Source organism: Aulonocara stuartgranti, assembly GCF_965226115.1.
Source record: "Aulonocara stuartgranti genome assembly, chromosome: 23".
NCBI classification, from domain to species: domain Eukaryota; kingdom Metazoa; phylum Chordata; class Actinopteri; order Cichliformes; family Cichlidae; genus Aulonocara; species Aulonocara stuartgranti.
In genome coordinates this window covers 41,133,551-41,156,364 of record NC_138958.1, presented here as the reverse complement: position 1 = coordinate 41,156,364, position 22,814 = coordinate 41,133,551, and the positions used below count along the sequence as shown (strand labels likewise).

The 22,814-nt window shown below is 40.5% G+C and overlaps 1 protein-coding gene across 2 annotated transcripts; it reads left to right on the top strand.

Annotated features, from left to right (window-relative positions):
• Window positions 1–2,383: 2,383 nt before the first annotated feature.
• Window positions 2,384–22,290, top strand: LOC309700736 (rho guanine nucleotide exchange factor 7-like). 2 transcript variants are annotated; one of them, XM_082524514.1, is made up of 22 exons: window positions 2,384–2,955; window positions 4,312–4,395; window positions 7,843–7,927; window positions 8,061–8,185; window positions 8,372–8,576; window positions 10,307–10,398; window positions 11,452–11,546; window positions 12,048–12,143; window positions 12,928–13,050; window positions 13,154–13,292; window positions 13,467–13,526; window positions 13,805–13,951; window positions 14,247–14,333; window positions 14,472–14,550; window positions 15,764–15,894; window positions 16,010–16,231; window positions 16,390–16,483; window positions 17,060–17,149; window positions 17,555–17,713; window positions 19,207–19,303; window positions 19,597–19,651; window positions 20,282–22,290. In XM_082524514.1, the coding sequence occupies exons 1-22, from the start codon at window positions 2,791–2,793 to the stop codon at window positions 20,402–20,404; spliced, it is 2,553 nt and encodes an 850-aa protein (XP_082380640.1). In that variant the 5' UTR covers window positions 2,384–2,790; the 3' UTR covers window positions 20,405–22,290. The 2 variants fall into 2 exon arrangements, with proteins under 2 accessions (XP_082380640.1, XP_082380641.1); XM_082524515.1 differs by lacking the exon at window positions 17,555–17,713 and having other exon boundaries at window positions 2,389–2,955.
• Window positions 22,291–22,814: the final 524 nt, after the last annotated feature.

The following is a 22,814-nucleotide window of genomic DNA, read 5'->3' as shown; positions in this document are numbered from 1 at the left end:
TAAAGAAAATATAAAGTAAATTTACACCCATCCTTTATGTATTCTGTCTTAGTCCATCCATCCATTTTCTTCCACTTATCCGGGGCCCGGTCGCGGGGGCAGCACCCTAAGCAGAGAAGCCCAGGCCTCCCTCTCCCCAGCCACCTCCTCCAGCTTGTCCGGGGGAACACCACGGCGTTCCCAGGCCAGCTGAGAGATATAATCTCTCTAGCGTGTCCTGGGTCTGCCTCCTCCCAGTCGGACATGCCTGGAAAACCTCGCCCAGGAGGCGCCCAGGGGGCATCCTTGCCAGATGCCCAAACCACCTCAACTGGCTCCTTTTGATGTGGAGGAGCAGTGGCTCTACTCTGAGCCCCTCCCGAATGGCCGAACTTCTCACCCTATCTCTAAGGGAGAGGCCAGCCACCCTTCAGAGGAAGCCCATTTCTGCCGCTTGTATTCGCGATCTTGTTCTTTCGGTCACTACCCACAGCTCGCAACCATAGGTGAGGGTAGGGGCGTAGATCGACTGGTAAATTGAGAGCTTCGCTTTTACACTCAGCTCGCTCTTCACCACAACAGACTGGTATAGCGTCCGCGTCACTGCGGCTGCTGCACCAATCGTGAAAAAGACCCCGAGATACTTAAACTCATCCACTTGGGGCAGGGTCTCGTGCCCTGAGTGGGCAAGTTCAAGTTCAAGTTCAAGTTCAAATTTTATTCGCCACATGCAGGTTGCCCTGCAGTGGAATGAACCCGCCCCCTGACCTTACACACACGACACAGACATCACATGGGGATACAAGTCAGTGAACGGTTGCATTACAGAAAACCACTGAAATATACACTACAATGGGAAAGTACAAGAGGAAAAAAGAGACCTCTACTCATGCTGGGCTCCTATGGGAGGACACCATGAGAACAGGAAACAAAAACTCCTCTGCACAGAAAGCACATAAATGTCCACAGTATAACATTATGGAGCACGTGACCAGCAACAGGGTTGGTAGGGGGTGAGGAGTAATCCTAGACAAACACAGCAGGCATCCTGCCCAACACGTTCTCACTCCCAAAGCGTAACATTTTACGCTAGGTGACAAATCGTCAACATATTACGTTTTCGGCTACCCACCACGTTCCTAAATGACGACCTCGGAAAAAAAGAGGAAATATGAGAACCCTCTGGACTCCATCTACACATGTTCGCTCTTTTTCTTCAAATCGCTTAGAAACACGCTATTTAACATCATTATAGTCCTGGTTAAGATCAGGAATAAGGTTAGGTTTAGGGCTGGAAAACAGGGCTGGAACGTCTATTACCGCGGGAGCGTCATTGCACTGGATTCCAGCCATAACCCGCCGCGTACCATAAGAACGCCGAAGGTCTCCTTTCGCGTTCCTCAGGAACGCAGCGGGACATGACAAAACGTCGACATGTTATGCCTCGGGAGTGAGAACGGGCTGTCCTGCCACTGCGCCGTCTCTCCAGCCGGTTCCGCTTTCTTAATTCTTCGATAAGCCAGGGCCAAGCCAGCTCCAATCAGCAAGAACCCTGTTATCATGGTTCCAAATAGGTAGATATCTTCAGCGTCCTTGATCGACAGTCCCGCCAGGCACACGATCCTCCATTTCTGCCACCCGTCCATCGTGTACGTCCAGGGTAAGTACCTCCAGGGCACTCGGGCTCTCCCGAGCCCAGAGTTCTCGTTGAGAAAAGGGTGTCAATAGCATTCAGAGACCAGTTGATCAAATCCATAATTCTCTTTAGGTTTTAGAGAACAGACTGTGAGAGAGTGTTCCAGGGAAAAGTAATACAAAAAACACAAGACAAGACAAGGACACAAGAAGCTAAGCAGGGAAGATAAGGGAAAGGAGGAGAGGAGAAACGTGCGGCCGCCTTTGCCAAGAACCAAACGAAAAGTCACTCCACCATGGAAAAGACCATGGCCTCATTCTGTCTTAGTGCTTTCTCTAATTAAACAACAGACTTGACACTTTACTGTGTCCTCTAAACTGAATTTTCAGTGGTACTATACAGAAATGCTGCTTTAGCAATACCACATGCACACTATTATGTCAGCCAGCTCAGCCTGTGTCTTGTTGCCAAATATCGACAGTAAATTAAATTTTGTAAATAAAAAAGTATAAATCAAACATGAATTCTAAAAAAAATGTTTGAATTCTTTTGTGTTGACTGTCAATTGTATTTTTTTATTACCTATAGAATTTTTAAACAACAGATACTGACCCTAAGTGCAAAGAGTCCAGCTTTCCCCCAAAAATCGATTCCTCGAAAAGTTATGAAACACTGAGCTCCCCTAAATAAGCTGCTTTTATAGATTAAAAGTATCGGGATCAGTATCGGTATAAGCAATACTGGCCCTGTAGTTACTTTGTATCAGATTCATTTTGTTGTTGTTGCGTTAGACTTTTAATTTGTAAACCATTAAAGGAAGTTGCTTCTTGGAGCAGCTGGTTTGACAATAATGCCGCTGCTACAGTTGTGTTTGAGCAAAGGTGATGCCAACATCCGCTGAGGGAGAGCCAGAGCGCAGACAATGAGGGGCTGTTAGAGGAAGGAAAAGCGGTATTTCTCACTTCCACCTTATTTTTTCTATAGCAGGAAAAAAACAGCGCAGAGGATCCAGCCAGTGCGCGCTGATTGTAGTGTTCAAAACAAGGCGGGGCTGACGCCGCCGTCTGATTTTGGACAAACCACAAGTAGGTTAGCGCAGACACTAACAGGGGAGAGTGCTGCTGCTACCCCCCGCCGCTGCTTTTGTTGTTTTTTATGACATCTGAAAGTCAAGCATGAATTCAGCCGAACAGACGGTAACGTGGCTCATAACGCTCGGAGTCCTGGAGTCTCCCAAGAAAAGCATCTCGGATCCAGAGGCTTTCCTCCAGGCGTCCCTGCAGGATGGAGCGGTGCTGTGCAGGCTGCTGGAGCGACTCAGACCCGGGACGGTGGACAAAGTAAGTAAATGCAAGGGGAGAAAGAGGTACAACTGACTAATAATAACCCAGTGAAATCGATATAATATGGGGAAGCAAAAGAAAGGAAAACTGTGTTAAAAGTGTTCATGATAAGAGCTTCATGATAAATATTACATGAGACCAATTAAGCTTCATCCTGCGGAATTAAATATCCCTGGATGTGTAGGGTTTAAAAATAACAATCTTAAAAAACAAAAACAAAAAAACCCCCCACCCTAATCACTTTGCAGAATATAAGATTTTTTTCTCTTACATTTTTTTTTTAGTTGATTGTGAGGAAAATCTAAAATCAGTTCTTGCTACTTGAAAATACGACAATTTGATACTCACCACTGCAGTACAGGCTTCTTTTTTCCCCTCAAGTGTTATTTTCATTTCACAATTAAAAAAATATTCATGTCTATGGGAATATAAAAGCAGGAGGCAGCTTGTGAAGTTATATGTAAATGTGACCCGACTTCTGCATTAATAATATAATATTTTACTGAAACGCACCTAATACCAGCAGAAATACTTCTAACTGCCAATTATACTTAATGCACGCTACTTATATCATCATTATTCAACTATGACACTACATGTGTTTTGCTTCATAGGAAGTCAGAGCCAGTTCTAGAGTTTAGGAAGCTTACTGCTTTAATGTACAGGCTTATCAGCTCATCACACACACACACACACACACACACACACACACACACACACACACACACACACACACACACACACACACACAGTGGACCATGAACCAGTCAACGTCATATCCTACTTATCCAACCAAAGTAACCTGCGCACAGGGAGGGAGTCGTCCTATCAAAATAAAGGCACGAACCATGTCATTATCTACGGCTTGTTGCTCATTAGAATTATTATTATTATTTTTCTTATTTAGGAGGATAGCTCATAGCTAGTTGTCTTCGGTGAAGACTATGCGCTTATTTTAAGTTAGAATGTTGTTTTTTTTATTTCTGTTAAGCACATTTTGTGATAAGTAGTGTATGATGATAACATTAAAACCCGATGAACTAGCTGAAAAATTACATTATAGTACAAGCTCTGTGTATTTGTTGGCTACTTTCTTATTATTGTTTAACGAAAGCAGGCAGTTAAAGGTATGAAAATAATGCTTTTACTCTGAAAGTTAAACCCGGAAGTTTGACTGATTACCCGAGCTGGCTTGATCCTGGAAAGCAGCAAGTGCATAGGCAGCAAACGGCTGGAATAAGATTGTTTTCAAGCGGACGAAACCTTAGACACCTTCAGGAACTCTTCTGTGTCTATTATGAGTTGACAATTTGGGCTAATTTGGTGTTGTTGTGTTTTTTTCTTCGTGCACAGTTTTTCCAGGAGCCGAGGGGCGACAGCGAGTGTCAGAGGAACATAACCGAGTTTGTTAAAGGCTGCGGGGCTTTCGGTGTGGAGGTGAGTTAATGCACCCGTAATGTGCCCATTAACTGCGGGAAGCCTCGGGTGCAGCGTGTCCTGTGGTTTCACAGAGAGTTTCATTGTTTGAATGGACCCTCTTTTTTTTTTTTACTTAAAAAATGCATTTGTTATAGTAGCTGCTAATGGCACGAGACAGTACTCACGAGCTGAAAGTGTGTCGTTAATGAGTGAATACCTGTGGCTATTTCTCCTCGAGGAAGCATTAAAACACAACGACACAATTGTGTCCACTTGTTTTAATTCAATTCGTTAATTACATATTTATAAACACTGAAAAACACTGGAAGAAGGTGACCTCATAAGAAATAGATCCTAATGGAAGCCCTTTTCAGCTTTATTAATGCTTACTAAAGCTTTGTACATACCTATATGAGCCATTTTGGGGTATTCAGACACTTTTAAGCTTTATTACTGTATAATAATCTGTAAATATGAGGCTTTATATCATCAGGTGTGCGGTTTATGTGATGTTCATGTGGTCCAGGCAAACTTGGGAATGATTTTTCATAAAAATAAACTCGAAAGTTATAGTTTTTACTAGTTAGTCATTGATAAAGTCTTTAGCAAACGCCTACATGCGTGGTGCTTTATATAAAAGTTGCACAGTTTTGCTTTTATTTAGACAAGGTGGGCGTATCCTCATATGATACACTCCTCTACCCATGCTGAAAAGCACCAGCTGTGGTGTTGACTGTGAGGAGCAGAGCCAGTAAAAGTAGGCCAAAATGAGTTGATTTTCAGTCTGTCTCAAAGATGTTTCGAGCCCACAGGCTTGTATGGCTGTTGCTGCCTGTAGACCATTTGTAGTTATGGAAACAAGAAGCAGAGATAAGCGTGGATGCTCTGTTTTCATTTCTGACTTGGCAGCAGTATTCAGACTGCACAACAGATCAATAATTGGGTATGTTTGTTTTCAGGATGACTATAGTCCAGACTAAAGATGCACCAAATGTGAAATTCTGGGCCCATACTAGGGTCTAAAATAAAAAGAGCTGATGCTAGGAGTGATCCATTTTTATGTTTTTTTATTTATTTGTCATTTTTCTTATCACTTGTTTATTCTTTGCTTCCACGTGGGACACAACAGCTAAACACAGGCCATCACCACAGGTTAATATCCTTTATAATGACAGAGAATGACATCAATGTCTGTCGGTTATATTGGTGCGTTGCTGGTCGATACCATTGAGTTGTGGGTGATCCCATTTGGAATAAGAGAAAAACACAGGTAGTTAATGTGTGACTTGATCATTACCATAGTTCTCATTTGGGGCGTGCTTTAAGTCAAAGGGAGTGTGTTGTTGGAGGTGGAGCAGACTTTTCTGCTGATCTGAATGCTGTTTCAACTACTGCCGTTAATATTTGGGAATGAATAAGCAGTTGTTTGGCAAAGAAAGGGTTAAGTATGAAGCTGGATATTGAATTTGTTATAAAATGCTGTGCTAAAAATATCCATACCGCTCTCAGTGTTCAGAATCGCATATTAGGATGTGTGCTTCTGTCTGTGTTTGCACAACGGCAGGCCCAGGAGCCAGGTTATATCCTGGCTCACAGTGAGTGTGAAGAGAAAGCTAGTAAATAGTGTATGATGTGACACACACACACCCATGTACACACTATTGATCTTAGCCGTGGAAAAAGCCATGGGGTCATAATTGAGAAGAGTAGATTACGCAACACAAGAGTCAAGGTTCTAGACGTGTAGCGTGGTTTCGCTCAGGACTTGGAAAACAACTGTGGGCTTTTAGAAGAGGAATGGAAGGAGCATGAAAAGATGAAATGAAGGAGAGTAAAAGAGTGGGCTGATGTAATGCTGCACGCCAGGCAGCCCGAGCCAGTGGGTTTTCCAATCAGCTTGATTAGAGGCATGCCAGCCATGTTGCTGGAAGCCAAGGTCTCCATTACTAGCAGTCTGACTGACATCAGCATTGTAATTCTCTCAGACAGTCCTCGGGACAAGAAGAGGGCGAGCCAGACTGTGTGTGTCCAGCACAAGAGGATTAGAGAGCGGGCAATAAGTGCCGGCTTGAGCGTGGACGAACGCTGAACGTGATTAAGAAGAGCTGCACAGTTAATAAAAAACCCCCCAAAAAACAGTCGTGATCATAGATTGGCGTCTGCTGTTAATTAAACTTGACCAGGGTGGGACAGTGATCCTGTGCATTTTGAGTGCCTTCGCTGCAACAGTAGATCAAGTGCTGCCTATAATCAGGTAAGCTGTTTGACCTATGACAGGTGTTTGTTGTAAGTGAGTTGTGACGGTAGGTGCTCGTCTACAGATGCAGGCGAGAAAATCTACAGGGCAAAGTGTAAGACAAGCATATTGCATGCTTGATTTTTTTTTTTAAGGATTGTCTGAATTTGTAATTGTAGTACATTTTTTCTTTCAGCCTAATATGCTTCAGTGGAGCTAAAGTAATCCTAGCCTAAATCTTAGGACTCTGGTTGGACAGAAGTAAGAACATTTGTCAGTAACTGCCAAATGTAACACGTAGGATGTCTGTGTCAAATGCATTTTCCTTCATTAGTTAAAGTGCTTTTTTTGTGTCAGGTGTCAGATTGATCAGGGGCCTGCATTAAACTGCTAAAATGTGTTCACATGCAGCTGTAGCACTGTTGCTAAGTCTCATTTTGTGTCTTGGGCCAGTGCCAGTAGGAGAGGTGAACGTGTGAATTAACTTTTGGGTCCACGCTGCTCTTGACTACCAGTCAAGCTTGTATGCATAAATCAAACCAGAGCACTTTCCGAAAAAGGCAACATAAAAGGACAGTGTGGTTTTATTTATTAGATCAAAGCGACTCAGTCTGCGCAGAAACAGAGAATGAAGATTACAGATGTTCTTTCTTTTTAAATAGCTCTATTTTCCAAAGCTGACTTTTATGCCTCAGTATCGCCCCACCTTCACGGCTTGGGAATTTAGAAGTCATTCAGTGTGTGTGGTGTACACAAGATTAGGAGCCTCACAAGTATGTTGATTATGGTTTTGTGTGTCTGTGTGTAATGTGGAGATTAATGAGGGGGGGGGGGGCTCAGACTTTAAGTAATCCTGGTCCAGACTGTAGTTGGAGTAGGGATGTAAGCCCCCCACTAACTACTTGTGTTTCTTAATTTTTTAGGCAGACATACGTCTTCATTATGTACATTTACAATTATTGAAGTGAACCAAATAGGAAGAAGATATTTTCTTGTAGTCTTGTTTTTTGTTGCCCTTTGTTTTTCAAACCCCTTTTATTTGCTTCCACATTTCTATGTGAGATACATGCACAGCTATTTCAGGAAGGCAGTTTGTGTGATTCTTGATGTCATGCTCTATGAATTTATTATGAATGTGTATTTTCCCCACTTTACGTCAAACCTCTCTATGGTTTATTGCTGTTCTAAAATTCCCTTCATATTCTTTATTTGGTTTTCTCTCCTTGAAGCCTTTCGAGGTCAATGACCTGCTGCAGGGACTGAACTTCTCTAAGGTGCTAAACTCCTTGGTTGCCCTCAACAAAGCTACTGAAGGTAAGATCACTGTGTGTGTGTGAGAGAGCAGTATTTATTCCATCTCTGCAAACATTTGGACTTTTTTGGAGCATCTTCCTGTTTGGCCACCACATGAATTTAAGATGTATTCAGTTGCATCATGCATTTGCAGATTTGAGTGTTTCTGGGGACACCGTATGTGTGGCACACTCCTCAACCTCAAGGATCAAGTCCTTTGACTCTCTGAACACTCAGAGTCGCTCCTTGAAACTGCTGCAGCCTCAGTACCGCAGCCTGGTGAGTAACCACGTCAAAGATAAGAACGGTAATAACAGCAAACAAACAGCAACAGGGTTAGAAATATTATTGTGTTGTGAAAAAGTTTAATCCTCTAAAGTCCCCTGAAGGTGGTGCCTGCCTGAACACGACTAATAAATAACAGCTTTCTGTTTTCACGTTGTTTTCCGCTCCTCTCGTTCACAGGACATGTCAGAGGGCAGTGGGTGTGGCCAGCTGTTGGTCAGGGCACGCTTCCCCTTCCAGCAGACCAATGAGGACGAACTGTCTTTCTCCAAGGGTGACCTCATTATTGTGACCAGGCAGGAGGAGGGGGGCTGGTGGGAAGGCACGCTGAAGGACAAGACTGGGTGGTTCCCCAGTAACTATGTACGGGAGCTGAAAGGAAATGGTGGGTTAAACTATTACTGCTTCAGATGTTGTGCACCACTGAGGAGAAATAACTCCTTATTGCTTTGGTCACAGAGGACAGTTTGATACCTTTCTGCACATGGGCCTCATGTTAAGATGTTTGACTTTACATATTCCCATCTTCAAGCCTGTCAGCAGATTTAGAGCAGCTTGCTTATAAAATATTTTGAACATTTTGCTTCCATCATGCACGATATGAGCCATTAATATTATATGACAGTTTCAAGTTCTAAAATGCAGTAAAATAAACATTGGAATTGAAAAAAAAAAACACTGCTAATATCAATTTAAAGTGAGGGTTGTTTCCCCCAAAGCAGCAGCAAAGACACACAACCAGATACATACAAACAGACTTCCTGCATGTCTGTTCTTACTGATTATAACTTCCTGACCTCTTTTAGTTGAATGATTTCTCAAGGACTGGACAAGATATCCTTGGCACGTACTGTAATTGAGATTTATTTCATATGTCATGTTTCTTTTTGGGTTTGTTTGTTTTGTTCAGAAATTCCCCTCATTCCTCGCCGTTCTTTAACATAGTTGCATAGTTAGGTTTCTTCACCCTGGAATTCAACAATAATCAACATATATGAGCTTTTTCTGCCTTTATTTTAATACTAACATGGTGTTTCTTCTTTTGACATCTTAGGTTAAATTTGTTGGTTAGTTTTGTTGCTTTTGGGGGAGGAAAGGCAGGACAGAAGGAAGAAAGCTTTGCAATAACACAAAGAAAGGAAGTTCCAGAACTGCTGTATAAAAAGAAACTTCCTGACTTTAACATCACAGCAGAAAACTTCAACCGTGATAACAGCACTCTGAGGAATGGCAGTAAATCCAAATGTCCAGTGGGAGTTGTTTGATGTGTGAGATAGCAGGCTTATACTTGTGATTGCTGTGCCTGTTTGTAGAGTCAACAGCGATGACATAAAGCATTCTTTTTGAGAGCAATGAACCAAGATCTAGGAAAGTGTCTTTCATAGCTTCCTTAGGTTGCTCTTTAGTTTCTGTAGTCTGTCGGGTGAGTTTAAAAAGTGCATTAAGGCGACCATTATCTGGAACATACTTTTGTGCTGTTGTCGCTCGTCTTGCCTTACTTTGCAGTGTCTACAAATAGTGAAGAGAAGAATACGAGAAGGTTTCTGTTATGGGCCACCCAGGGCTGTAATAACAGTGGCCTGGACAATGAAATGACATGACATTGTCGAGTCAATGAGTTATAGCATTCAATCACTGGTTGACCTACATACTGGATCAGCCACAACATTGTCCTGCAGTTGGAGAATGTTGGAGCTTTCATCCCAAAAAAATTGTTTCTATGTGACATTTTCTGAGGGAGATTTTCTGGGTGCTCTTGTGCAGCGACTGTTGATCTTTTTTTACTAGATGAGACGTTCGGTATCAGTGCGCCACAGTGAAAGGAAGATTTATTGCTTTAGTTGCTGTGTGAGCGATCAGAACTGTTACTTTTTGGTTGTTGACCTTTGCCTTTTGATCAAGTTTGTCTTAAATTCTTAGAAAGAAAACTGTAGGGAGTTAAGTTGGTAAAGTAAAACACACAGTGACTTAAGAATGTGTTGTGTTGTTATATGAGCACATCACTTTTATTTTTATTTGACAAAATTTGTATGTAGCTTGTATTTTGTTTTTATCTCTATTTTAAAGCCAGTGACCCTCTTTCTCCATTTTTTTTTCTTTTGTTGATATTTTTAGACAAAACGTTAGACAAGCCAAAGTCTGGGACGCTCAAAAGTCCGCCTAAAGGCTTTGATACCACTATCATCAACAAGACCTATTACAATGTGGTAAGTATCACAATCTTAAGAAATTCTATTTGTGTGTGAGTGTTTGCTCACCTACATTGTGCCAATGGATGGATTTCTTAAGTGTGTGGGCTTTTGTGGACTGTTGCAATCTGTTCTTTTCCACACATCTATTTAATGATTGTGTAGCATGTAATTGTGGAGCTTGCATAGCACCCCTACGTGTGTCATCCTTGTGTGTACGTGCATGTGTGTGTGTGTGAGTGTGGCGCAGATGTAATGTAGGTTATTTCTTCCATTCCACTGGTTTCTGGGGCAGCCTTGCCTCAGGGTTGGCTACTGCTGATGCTTGCGTGAGTGTTTGTGAGTGTTTCAATAATGCAACAAGCTGCAAAACCTCACAAGACTATCCATCATTGGGTGGTTTACCTGAGTGTGTCTCACACACACACGCACACACAGACGTGCCTGAAGTCAAAGCTGTTCCTTAGAACAGAAGCTTTTAAAGTAGAAGATGCATGCTTTTCATCTGTTTGTGTGCTTTTTCATGATTGGTTGCACACTGGCATCGTCTCCATCTCCTCTTATAGATCATTTTTAAATAAAAAAATATAATATATAAAATAATATATACAAAAATATAATTTACAGTTGCTTAAAATGCTGGTAAACATATACTGGCTCCTGGCCTGAGGGGAGACACAGCGCTGTCTTATCTGTCACCGTGCAATTCATTAACCTCATTACTGTGAGGTTTCTGATGTCATGGCGAGATTAGCCAGTTAGCCTGCGGAGTCAGACCCTTGGAAAGCTAATCGAGCCAGGACAACACTACAATTCCCGAAGGCTCCAGTGACTTTCCCTGTTAGTTTGTGGCAAATGCACTTCCCACTGAAAAGCTGTTTCCTTATAAACTCATATAACGCTGTACAATTATCCAAAACCTGAAGATAGACGTTTACAGTGATAGGAAACTCAATGGCCTGGCACTTTTTCACTCTTTCACTCTTTTCTTTTATATTTTAATAGTATCACTTAACATAAGTAATGGAAAATGTTGTGTGTGTGTGTGTGTGTGTGTGATGGCTTTTTCAGGTCCTACAGAACATCCTGGAAGCAGAGACTGAATATTCAAGGGAGTTACAGAGTCTCTTGGGTTCATACCTTCGCCCACTTCATCCCACAGACAGGTAGAGTTATTTTTACACCTTTCGTTGTTTTATTCAACAGAGTCAGATTTTAGAGGGGGAGGAAACGCACACAGGCATATCTATTACACTGTCGTAAATCTAAATTGAATATGTATACACATATATCTAATATTTACACACACATATGACAGAATATATTATTTGCTGTCCCTGTACATTCTGGAGCCAGGCATACTGTTATTATATATTTCAGGTAGATCCACATCAGACATGTACTTTAAATTACAGTGCCTTTACCTTGAATACATTTTCCTTAATATACTTTTTCTGTATTATCCTTATAGGGTATAAATGTTTGAAATTACAAGTCAGGTTTTAACAGTACTTGGCTGAATATAATTCATGAAATAGTTGGATCGATCTGACAGGTTATCTGTATATCTGTCTGTATATATACAGTGTGGTGTGTCACACTTGTGTGTTAGATATTTTCTGACACACCATCAGAGTTAATGCTCTGCTCTCTCCTCTCTTCTGCAGACTCAGCAGTGTTGACATCGGTCACATTCAGGCAAACCTGGAAGACATTTCAACCTTTCAGCAAATGCTGGTTCAGTCTTTGGAAGAGCACACCAAGTCAGTATATATTTATTTTCTTAGTCTTTACTGTGCATGTAATATTTTTGAGTTTTGACTGATGACCTGTGATAGACTGGATGGATGCATGGACGGAGTTTGGACTGACTGGTCAGTTTGTTAGTGACAGACATTTCTTTCTTCTCTGAACCTTGCTTGTTTTACTGAATAAAGTTTGACTGCTGTATTTACAGGTTATTAATTTCACTTTTGTGCTGGAATTAAATGTGTGTGTAGCATATGTTTTTCTGAACTTTGACTATCATATAACTTCTCTATAGCCTTTCTAAAACATGCACAATACTCAGATGAACTTCCCATGTTCACATCCTGTTGCACTAAGATTACTCAGACCAGCAGCTGTCCTGAATGGACCTTCATGTTGGCGATTATTGTAACAACAGCGACATCTATTGGTCATATGAAGTCATACAACCGGTTTTTCCAGTTTGGACAAGTACACAATGATGATAATGATTTTTTTGGGGGTAATAAAAATCTTAAACCTGATGAACAACAGCAGCTGAGCCTGTGTTTCATTCGTATAGATGACGATTGGTTGTGTGTCACTAAATGATCTCTTTAACAGAAGACATTATAGTTTTAAAGTTTGGTCTTGAAATGTTGTTTTCCCATCAGTTTTCACTTCTGTTTTATGTTAAGGCTGAAGGCTGGCTAACACCCATAATTACCACAGAGTGAAACTTTTATCTTTAAGTGCAGCAAGTATACTAGGATTCTGCTTTTATCCAGACTGGTATTGTCATGTCATTTGTGTGTGTAGACTTCCTGAGAGCCAGCAGAGGATTGGAGGGTTCTTCCTGGGCCTGATCCCCCAGATGAAGAAAATCTATTTGACCTACTGCTCTAATCACCCTTCTGCTGTCAATGTACTGACACAACACAGGTACTGTCTGATCATTTTAATCCACAGAAAAAAACTTTCTATCCCGAAAGAGTAAGCTCATGTGCTGTATTTTGTATATTTTGTCTGTGTGTGTGTATCACAGTGAGGAGCTGAAAGAGTACATGGAGTCAAAAGGAGCACCCCCCCCTGGGATCTTGGCACTGACCACTAGCCTAAGTAAACCCTTCATCAGACTGGATAGATACCCAACCCTGCTGAAAGAACTGGACAGACATATGGAAGTAAGCTTGAATTGCTCCCTGTCTTTCTGCATCTCTGCTAGTATACTCAAGTCCTGCAAACTTTAATTGAATCATTTTATCGAATGATGATAACTGGGGCAGAGAATGTTGACAAGAGGGAAAAAGGTTATTTGTTTTCATGTGCTTAAATCTTGAATCTTGTCTGTCTTTTAGGACCAACACCCTGACAGAGCTGATCTACAGGCTTCTATGACAGCCTTTAAAAACCTCTCTGTAAGACACATGCTTATCAGTCCTTAAACATTAAGCTAGTCAAACGTAATGTGCATGCTAATGTAGCCCAGAAATGAGGGGTACAAAGTGTATCAAACTACTCAACCTGCAGAAAGTAACCCATAAGAGGCGACTAATGGTGTCTTATGTTACATTTTTTGAGTTTGAGTGTAATTTTATGACCTGTTTTTTGTACATTTAACCTCTGTTTCACTGTATCAATCAGAAATGATGTCACGGAGCTTTTGAATGCCTGTTCTGTGTTTCTGTGTCCTCAGGCTCAGTGTAAGGAAATCAGGAAGAAGAAGGAACTGGTGTTGCAGATTTTAACAGAGCCGATCAGAAACTGGGAGGGAGATGATATCCGAACTCTTGGCCCTGTCCTTCACATGTCCCAGGCCGCAGTTCACTCACAGAACTGTCCGGTACTTATCACGACCTGCAAGAGCTTAACAACACACAGAACCTGTTGTTGTCTTTCTGAAATGAAAGGCATACTCACAGGCCAGCTACTGATTAGCCAGAAAAACCTGAGCATACTTGTTAAACTTAGCGTTTACACAAACTGTGCCGTGTGAATGTACCAGAAATTTATATTCACTCCCACAATGAACACCATTCAGTTCACAGTTCAATTCAATTTTATTTATACAGCACTTGGCACTTTTATAGTGCAAGGTAAACCCCTGCAATAATCCAATAAAACATCCTATTTTTCAGGAGTCAAATGAATGCTACCTCCTTCTCTTCCATCACACTCTGCTCATGGTCTCTGCCAGCCTGAGAATGAGTGGATTCATCTATCAGGTATGGCACACTTGATTTGATCGCTGTAATTTCCACAGTAATGTTCCTGTCACTAACATGCATGTATTTCTTTGAGGTGTCAAACATTACTAGCTTATCTGGTGCACTGATGAACACTGTTTCTGGTTGTGTCTGCAGGGGCGGATACCATTATCAGGAATGCTTATTTCCAGGATAGAGGATGGAGAAAACTTGAAGAATGCTTTTGAAATATCTGGTCAGCCCCTTTCTTCATTTACTACAAGACATTTCAGCTTAGCTCTTTTATAGAATCTCACTTGATTTCAGCATCTTTACACTCATGGCCTGTTTCAAATATGGGGTTTCACAGACAGTTTGCTCCTGATGATCTCATATTTACATTAGGCAGGAACACTGGGAGTCCGGGCATTTTCGCCAAAACTCTGAGATTCAGGGATTGTTTTTGCATAAATTCATTAATAATAAGAACCCAGAAGATACACTCCTTGCAGGACATGCTGAAAAGCATAAAGTGATTACTGTTGCAGTTTAACCCTCAAGTATAATTTGCTTTTTTGAGGACATATTTAAAAATTTAACATGTATACAAACTATCTTCACAAAATATTTTAGAAAATTCAGAATTTTTTTTATTATGCTTTACCTACACTTCTGCTTTTTTGTGAAACAATATTATTCCAAAGACTATGGAAATTAAACTACTGAGAGATCTATCCAGAACAACTATCAGGACACCCATGAATGAGTCAGCCAAGTCTGGTATTGTAATTGTTAGAATCCTGCACAGGAGTTGGTTGCAAGTTTGCAGTCCAAGAAAACAAAAACACTTCTACAGAAAAGACAGCTTCAAGCTAGACTGAAATATGCTAAAGACGACCTGGAGAAGTCGTCACACAGTCGTTCACACTGGAACTGCGTCCTTTGGTCAGATGAGACAAAACTAGGGCTCTAGGGCAGAGACGTTGCTTATGTTTGGAGAAAGCAGGAAGAGGTGTACAACCCAAAGGCCAAACAGTGGTGGGAGTATTATGCTGTGAGAATGCTTCAGTGCATCTGCTGCTGAGAATCTCGTCAATATGGAAGGAATCATGAAGAACGACGGATTTGTGAAGATTCTGAAAGAAACCCTCAAGAAAGCAAAACTGAGTCTGGTTCTTCGCTTTGTCATCCAACACGCCTCCCGCCAGAAACCCAAAATGAATGTTACAGACTGGCCTGCACAAAGCCTTGATTTGAACTGATCTGTATATAGTAAAAAATAGTCAGTTTTGCTTATGGATAAAAAGTAAGGGCTGTCGTACAAAACACAAGTAGCACATTCAGCATAATTTGGAAAATATAAGAATGACTGACTGGGGAGAGGAAGGTCAGGTTTCTTTTGTATTTGTATGATGTGTGTGCTTGTCTGCAATATTAACATCTTCCACTTTGTGTGGGTCATTGTGCAGGCAGCCAGGGTGAGCGCATCCAGGTAGCATGTAACAGTCAGCACGATCTGCAGGAATGGCTGGACCTTCTCACTAAACACACCCACGCTCCGGCTGCATCCACACACAAGACTCTGTCTGTCTGTCACACAGTAAGTCGGCACATTTTCTACAAAATAAATGAATTACAGCTCATCCACGTCATTTCCTTCTAATTTCCTCTCCTCTGATTCCTCCTCTTTTTCCACTTCACCCACCTCCTCCCAGCTGCCCTCTCACCCTGTCACTCCCTCTAGAAACTCGGAGTCTCGTGGAGGGAGCAGTGTGAGCACTTACCACACCCTTCCCCATGTCTCCTTGCATGGAATGGGAATCAGCAGCCCTATGTGGGGACCCCTGGAGCCACCGAGTACCCCCAAACCCTGGAGCTTAAGCTGCCTTCGCCCTGCTCCTCCACTCCGGCCCTCTGCTGCTCTCTGCTACAAGGAGGTGCTCGATTTTATAGTTTATTACAGAATAGATATTGCTTTTGGTGTCCTTTATTTGCAAACATTTTTCTAAATTCACTTCTGTTGTATTGCGTGATATAATCCAAGACTTGACTGAAAAAGTGAAATCTGAATTTTATTTTTTATCTTTTTTTGAAGGACATGAGTAGGAGTCCTAAGAATATGAAGAAGCTCCTCCCGAAGAGGAAGCCAGAGAGGAAACCATCAGAAGAGGACTTCACTGTCAGAAAAAGTAAGAACAGAAACTTGAACTTTCAACTATAAAATGTTGCCATGGGGACTTCTATTACTTCATAGCAACATAATTAATAATATTATTAGTAGTGAATCTAAATTTCTTCAGTTGCTTCTATTAGATAATGTTTAAGTACTATAATCTTTAATCTGTCAGAGTCACGCATTTTGCTAAACTTCCAGCTGGACAGCAGTGTAACACTGAATAAAACTGGAATAGTTTTTGAAGTGTCTTAGACTCAAGAAAGTAACTCGTCCATTGTGACAGCCCATTAAGTACATTTCTATCAGATTTTATGAATGGAAGGAGTTCTCTCTAAGAGAGTAAACCAGCATATTCATTTCATTAGCAGAAACCCAGTTTTTAATAAAAACAATGCATAGTCCTCACCTCTGCTGAAATCCAAATTGTGTAGATTTTCTTTGGTGATCACTTTAACTTTGATATGTGGTTGAAGTTGGAGTCAGCCTTTATTGAATCTTTTAGAAAGCTGTACAGTGAAGAAATGTCCACCAGAGGGCGTGTAGGTGCAGTCTCATCAGCTCAGTTCCCTGGTCTGCCCTTGTCTCTCAGGTACAGCAGCTCTAGAGGAGGATGCTCAGATACTCAAAGTCATTGAAGCTTATTGTACCAGTGCCAAGACACGACAGACTCTTAACTCCAGTGAGTACGCACACATCCATCAGCGCAACATATGTAAACGCATCATGCGTAGAACTACATAGTTGCTGTGTCTTATTGGAAACCATTGTTTGTTTTCTGCTTTTGGCTCTAACAGTTTTTTCTCTCTTCTCCTTTTATGTCTTACCTCACTTCCTCTGTTTTCCTCATGCTCCAATTATTGTATTAACTGTTAACATACACATTGTGCTACTGGGTTTTATTAACATCATCCATTTATTTTGTTAATTTTGTCATCACTATGTTTATATTTTTTATCCCATACAACCTGGTTTTCTGGTTTTATAAATTATCGGTTACACTTTCACTTTGGTTTATATTCCTTCCTTCATCCCCCAAACATTCAATTTGGTTTTTCAAATGCCGTCCATTGCTGGTTCTGTAAAGCCTGGCAAGGAACTGACCTCATGCACAACCACGTACTCGCTGACAACAGCCTCACAGTGGCTGGCTTGCCTGGCAACCCTCCGTGTTCTGACCAATCAGAGGACTCGGATTATGACAGTATCTGGACTGCCCATAGTTACAGGACTGCCTCATTTTCCCGTAAGATATCGATGTTGCAAACCCCGACATGATGCTGAACCAGCTGGTTTACATAGTGATCGATATGTACAGTGTTGTGGAAAAGTATTTGCCCACTTCCTGATTTCCAGGTTTTTGCATATTTGTCACACTTACGTTTCATATCATAAAACACATTTTAGACAAAGATAATCCGAGTAGCTGCAAAATGCAGTTTTTAAATGGTAAAATTTTTTTTATTCAAACCCTTCTTGGCCCTGTGTCCAAAACGAATTGCCCCGTAAAAACTGATTGTTTCCCCTCTTGGTAGAAAGGACTACAATCCAGCATTTGTGATAACTGGAAATTGGTCTTTTACATCAGTGTGGAGGAATCTTGGCCCACTCGTCTTTGTAGATTCATGTTAATTCAGCCACACTGGAGGGTTTCAAGCATGTACTGCCTCTTTAAGGTCATGGCAAAGCATCTCAATCGGATTTAAGTTTAGATTTTTTGTGTTTACTTTCATTATCTGTGTCTAATATTACAATTTGTTTGATAATCAGAAATATTTAAATGTGACAAATATGGACAACACTAAGAAATCAGGAAGGGGGCAGATATTTCTTCAAAGCATTTTATATATTAGTGTAGTGATTCAAACCTTCCCCTTGCTGTCCGTATACCTGTGTACTGTGTATCTGTGCTGTATAATATGTACACAGTAGTTATCTCTGTGTATTACCCTGTGTGTATTCTCATTAGCATACAGCAGTCTGCTAATATACCTGATAGTAAAGTATGTTTATTGCTGTTTGAAATGTATACAAACAAAACAAGCAAGTAGACAAGTACAGTAACATAATAACTGGTGATACGTTCATGACAACCATACAGATTGCCTTTCACTGCAGGTTTAACCTCCTAAGACCTGAACTCTTCTATGGCATGCATTTTTAATTTCTCTTTGATATTTGGGCATATTATGACCCAGTGAATGTAAAAACAAGGAATCACCAGATTATCTTTTTTTTTTTATCTGATTTTTGTTTCTAAGAAAAATGAGAGCCACATATGAGGATATTCTTTTTAGATTTCGATAAAACAGAGACAGTATAATGTCCTCGTAAGTGGATATCACTCCCTTGTAGAGCAAAATTTAGTATTTTGGACTCTAGACAACCCAAAATGTGACGTCCACATATGTGTATGCCAAGTCCTAGGAGATTAAGTGCATATAGCCTCAGTCAGGCTCCAGGTAAAATGAAACAGATTTCTCAGTGTGCACTTATGGAACAGACGTCTGTCAGAGGTTTGTGTTTGAAAGTGCCACATTTCATTATCTTATATCTGCCAGCAGTGAAGGTAATATTATATCATTTGCTTGCTTGTAGTTTGTAAGGCATCACCTGTTAAAGCCTCTGATATTGTTCTTTGAACTGTATGTTTACAAGTTGAAATGATAAGAGGTTTGTGCATTTGTCACACAGGTTATATTTTTTATAATAACCTGACTGTTGTCGATGTCGAATCAGGTTCCAGTAGGAAGGACGTCCAGGTGTTGTTCCCAGAAGAGGAGAAGATTATAGTGGAGGAAACAAGGAGCAATGGACAGACTGTAGTAGAGGAGAGGTGAGAGACAAAGATGTTTTTTTTAATGTTTGCTATAATGCTTACATACAGAAAACTGATACTGCCTTTGTCATCCCTGTGGGCATGCAGTTATTATGGCAATAAATAAAAAGAAACGTTTTAAAAATCGAAGGCATAAATATGCTTAATGAAAGTGGAGGATACTAAACAGAATCTCAAAGTATATAAATCCTACATCAACACTCATGCAGAGACTTAAACATGTGAAACTGTGCATATTCAGTCAGTGCTGGTGAAGCTAAATAAATAAGAACTGTTTTCTGTGCCTGCAGGAGTCTGGTGGACACTGTGTACAGCCTCAGAGACGAAGTCCAGGAACTCAAACAGGTCTGTCTCCAGTTCTTTTAGAAACAAAGTTATTGCTGCCAAGATCTTCTTACTGTAACCAGTTTATTGCTCGTGTTTTACATAAAAGGTTCAAAATTAGGTCCAAGAACACAGATGGTCTCCAAGAAGTTGCTGGCAGTGTGTTTGAATGCATGCCTGCATGTTTAATTAAGGACACATGCTGTACTGGCAGATCCTTTATCCTGATACAAATAAAAGAAATTAGGGTTTTGGTTCTACTGACAGAATTACTGCAGATCATTAATACTTTGGAGTATTTTTGTAGTAGCTACAAACTAGGGATGGAGGTTGTTTCTAAACAGAGATCAGGTCCTGAATGAGTAAAAATATACTTAGTGTGGAGCACAGCGCAGTGTCATGGGTTTTTTACTTTGGTTTCAAGACAAAAGTTCCATATTGGTGTAACGGAGCAGCTGAAAGAAGCCTTTTCTGTGCATCGATGCTATTTATGACCTAGATCACTGTGGTGGCTTTGACCTGACCTTTTCTCTGCCTGTTTCTGCCTTTGCAGGTTCACTTTATTTTTGGCGATGAATTTGATATCTATTGTCTCTCTTTTGATTTATTTTCATCTATTTTTTTCTCCTTATCCTTTCACCCTTCCTCCAGGACAACAAGAGGATGAAGAGGACGCTAGAAGAGGAACAGCGGGCAAGGAAAGAGCTGGAGAGGATTGTGAGGAGAGTTCTGAAGAACATGAACGACCCGACCTGGGACGAAACAAACCTCTGAGATTTGTGTCAGACACTGAAGGATGAGATTAGTTCCTGACTTTTTAATGACTTGGAAATCATTGAACCTGTGTGGACAACAAGCTGCTCATAGTTAATTCCACTGCAGCATGTCTCCATTTCCACTAGCTTTGACCTTCACAGTGACCTGTGTGCCAAACTGTGGACCAATGTAAAACACCTGCCAGCTGTTGGCAAAGCTGTCCCAACTGACCTTAAAGCTGTGAAGCCATACTAGCCTGCAGGCGAGCTGATTAGCCATCTTTGAAACACTGACACGAGAATCAAGACTTTTTTTTTTCCTGTACTTGTGTACTTCTCTCTCATTCCTTTTTAGTGCAACATTTCACAATTGCTAGGAAATTATTTTACTGACTGGCCTTGGGCATGAACACTAGCTCTACATGGGCATATATATTTCACAGATATTTGAGCTGTGTGGACGAAACTCCTCCTTGAAACTTGAATTTTATTCCCACACTCCACATTTTATTTCTCATTTTCTGATTTTAATATAATCACTTTGGTTCACTGATTTCTGAACTTAAAAAACTACAAACTTTTTAAATGCAATCTAAGTCTACCAGCACTTATAAGAGACCTCACAGGTTTTACGGGATTAAATTGCATTTTTAGTGTCGTGTTAATACAAAAATGATCCATATAAGTGCATAGCCTTACTGATATTTGCTTGGACCTACTGTGTCAGTTTATCCACCTCTGGGTTTAGACAATTGTGCTTAAACTTGTCAAATAATAAACAAGAAATCATAGAAAAGGGTAGTTGCTGAAAATAAATCAACAGTAGTTAATGTCAAAAGGTTTCTCAGGAATTAAGATGACCATCAGGGAGTTCCAGATTCACATCCATTTCAAATTTCACATCCAAAGCAATATCTCAAAAAAATTGATTTGAAATTGTAATGCAGGGTTACTCATTTTTTTTGTAATGATAAAATAAAAGGAAAAAGTGAGATGATAGCATTGAAGTAAAGAAACAGCATTTTGCTCCTGATCAATCTTATGGTTGTGAAATTAATAAAATGTATAAGCTACCTTTAAAAACACATCTTAACTTGTGGCAACACATTATTTATCATATGTACACTGTAAAATAAAAGTAATAAAAATGTCAGGGAACAGTCCAGAGTGTAGGAAATAGTCTAACCCTAAAAACCCCCAATGTAATTCAAAATATCAACAGAAACCATGTAACAATATGAACACTAAGAAAACAATTAGGTTTTTATTTTATTCCACATAAGCGCCGGTACACTAAAACGATGCTCAGAAAAGCTCCCACATTCGTTTTCATGCAGTTCTAACAATTTTTTCAGAGGTAAACGAAACACTCAGAGTGACGGATCTGCACTCCTTCTTTATCAATACCAAAGGCAAAGCAATACAACACTGGAAAATCTTTTTTATGATGTCAGTACGCAACTTATTGTACAATTTTTTTTTATATATATACATATATATGTTTGATGTTATGTTTTTATTCTGGCTTTGATTTGTAACACTCGTTGTTTTCTACTTGACCTCGTCGATCACGCTAAAGGTGATTTGTACAGAAAAGCTACGCTTTTCTCGTGCCATTGGGAGAAAAAAATCTTTTGTTAAAGCTTTTATCTTTAAAACTTCACTTACAAATGACATATTACTGAAACCAGAACCACATTAATGTAAGCTATGTAATACAGTATGCCATTTTTTGGCGCTAGCTAATGTATTTAACTGAACGTGATTAATGTAAATGCATTGTGTGTTCAGATGTTATAGCAGTGAAGACGATTACAGTAGTTACTGTGACAACAATCACCCCCCCCCCCCCCCCTATTTATTTCACCCATTTCTCTGAGTGAATAAAATATTGAACCAATCGTGGATCTCAGTCTCCATAATAAGTTCTATCATTGATTGTGATTGATTGGTGTTTCTTTGCCTGTTGTGCGCTGATGTTTTTCTGCTGTTCGCATTTTGATGAATGCCTTCCTGTGTAAGGCCAGCACCACATTAATATTTCTTTTGTTGAACAGTTTTATGTTTTTTAGGAGCCCCATGCTGGGCATGTTGTGACATCTTCCTAACACAGTTATACTACAGTAAGGGACAGATGATCAAAAAGGAAAGATGGTTTAAACTAAATTATAAATATAGCATCATTTCATAATAAGGTCTTCAAAAACCTAAAACATAAATGTGAAACTCCATCCATCCATCCATCCATCCATCCATCTTCTTCCGCTTTATCCGGGGGCAGCAGCCTAAGCAGAGAAGCCCAGACCTCCCTCTCCCCAACCAACCCTCTCCAGCTTATCCGGGGGAACACCAAGGCGTTCCCAGGCCAGCCAAGAGATATAATCTCTCCAGCATGTCCTGCGTCTGCCCCGGGGCCTCCTCCCAGAGGG

Bases quoted from the DNA above. Each gene is read 5' to 3' on its own strand.
- LOC309700736 (XM_082524514.1), top strand. From the start codon at position 2,791: ATGAATTCAGCCGAACAGACGGTAACGTGGCTCATAACGCTCGGAGTC. The intron at 13,952-14,246 runs GTACTTATCACG...CCTATTTTTCAG, and splicing joins TTCACTCACAGAACTGTCCG to GAGTCAAATGAATGCTACCT. The intron at 15,895-16,009 runs GTAAGTCGGCAC...ACCTCCTCCCAG, and splicing joins CTCTGTCTGTCTGTCACACA to CTGCCCTCTCACCCTGTCAC.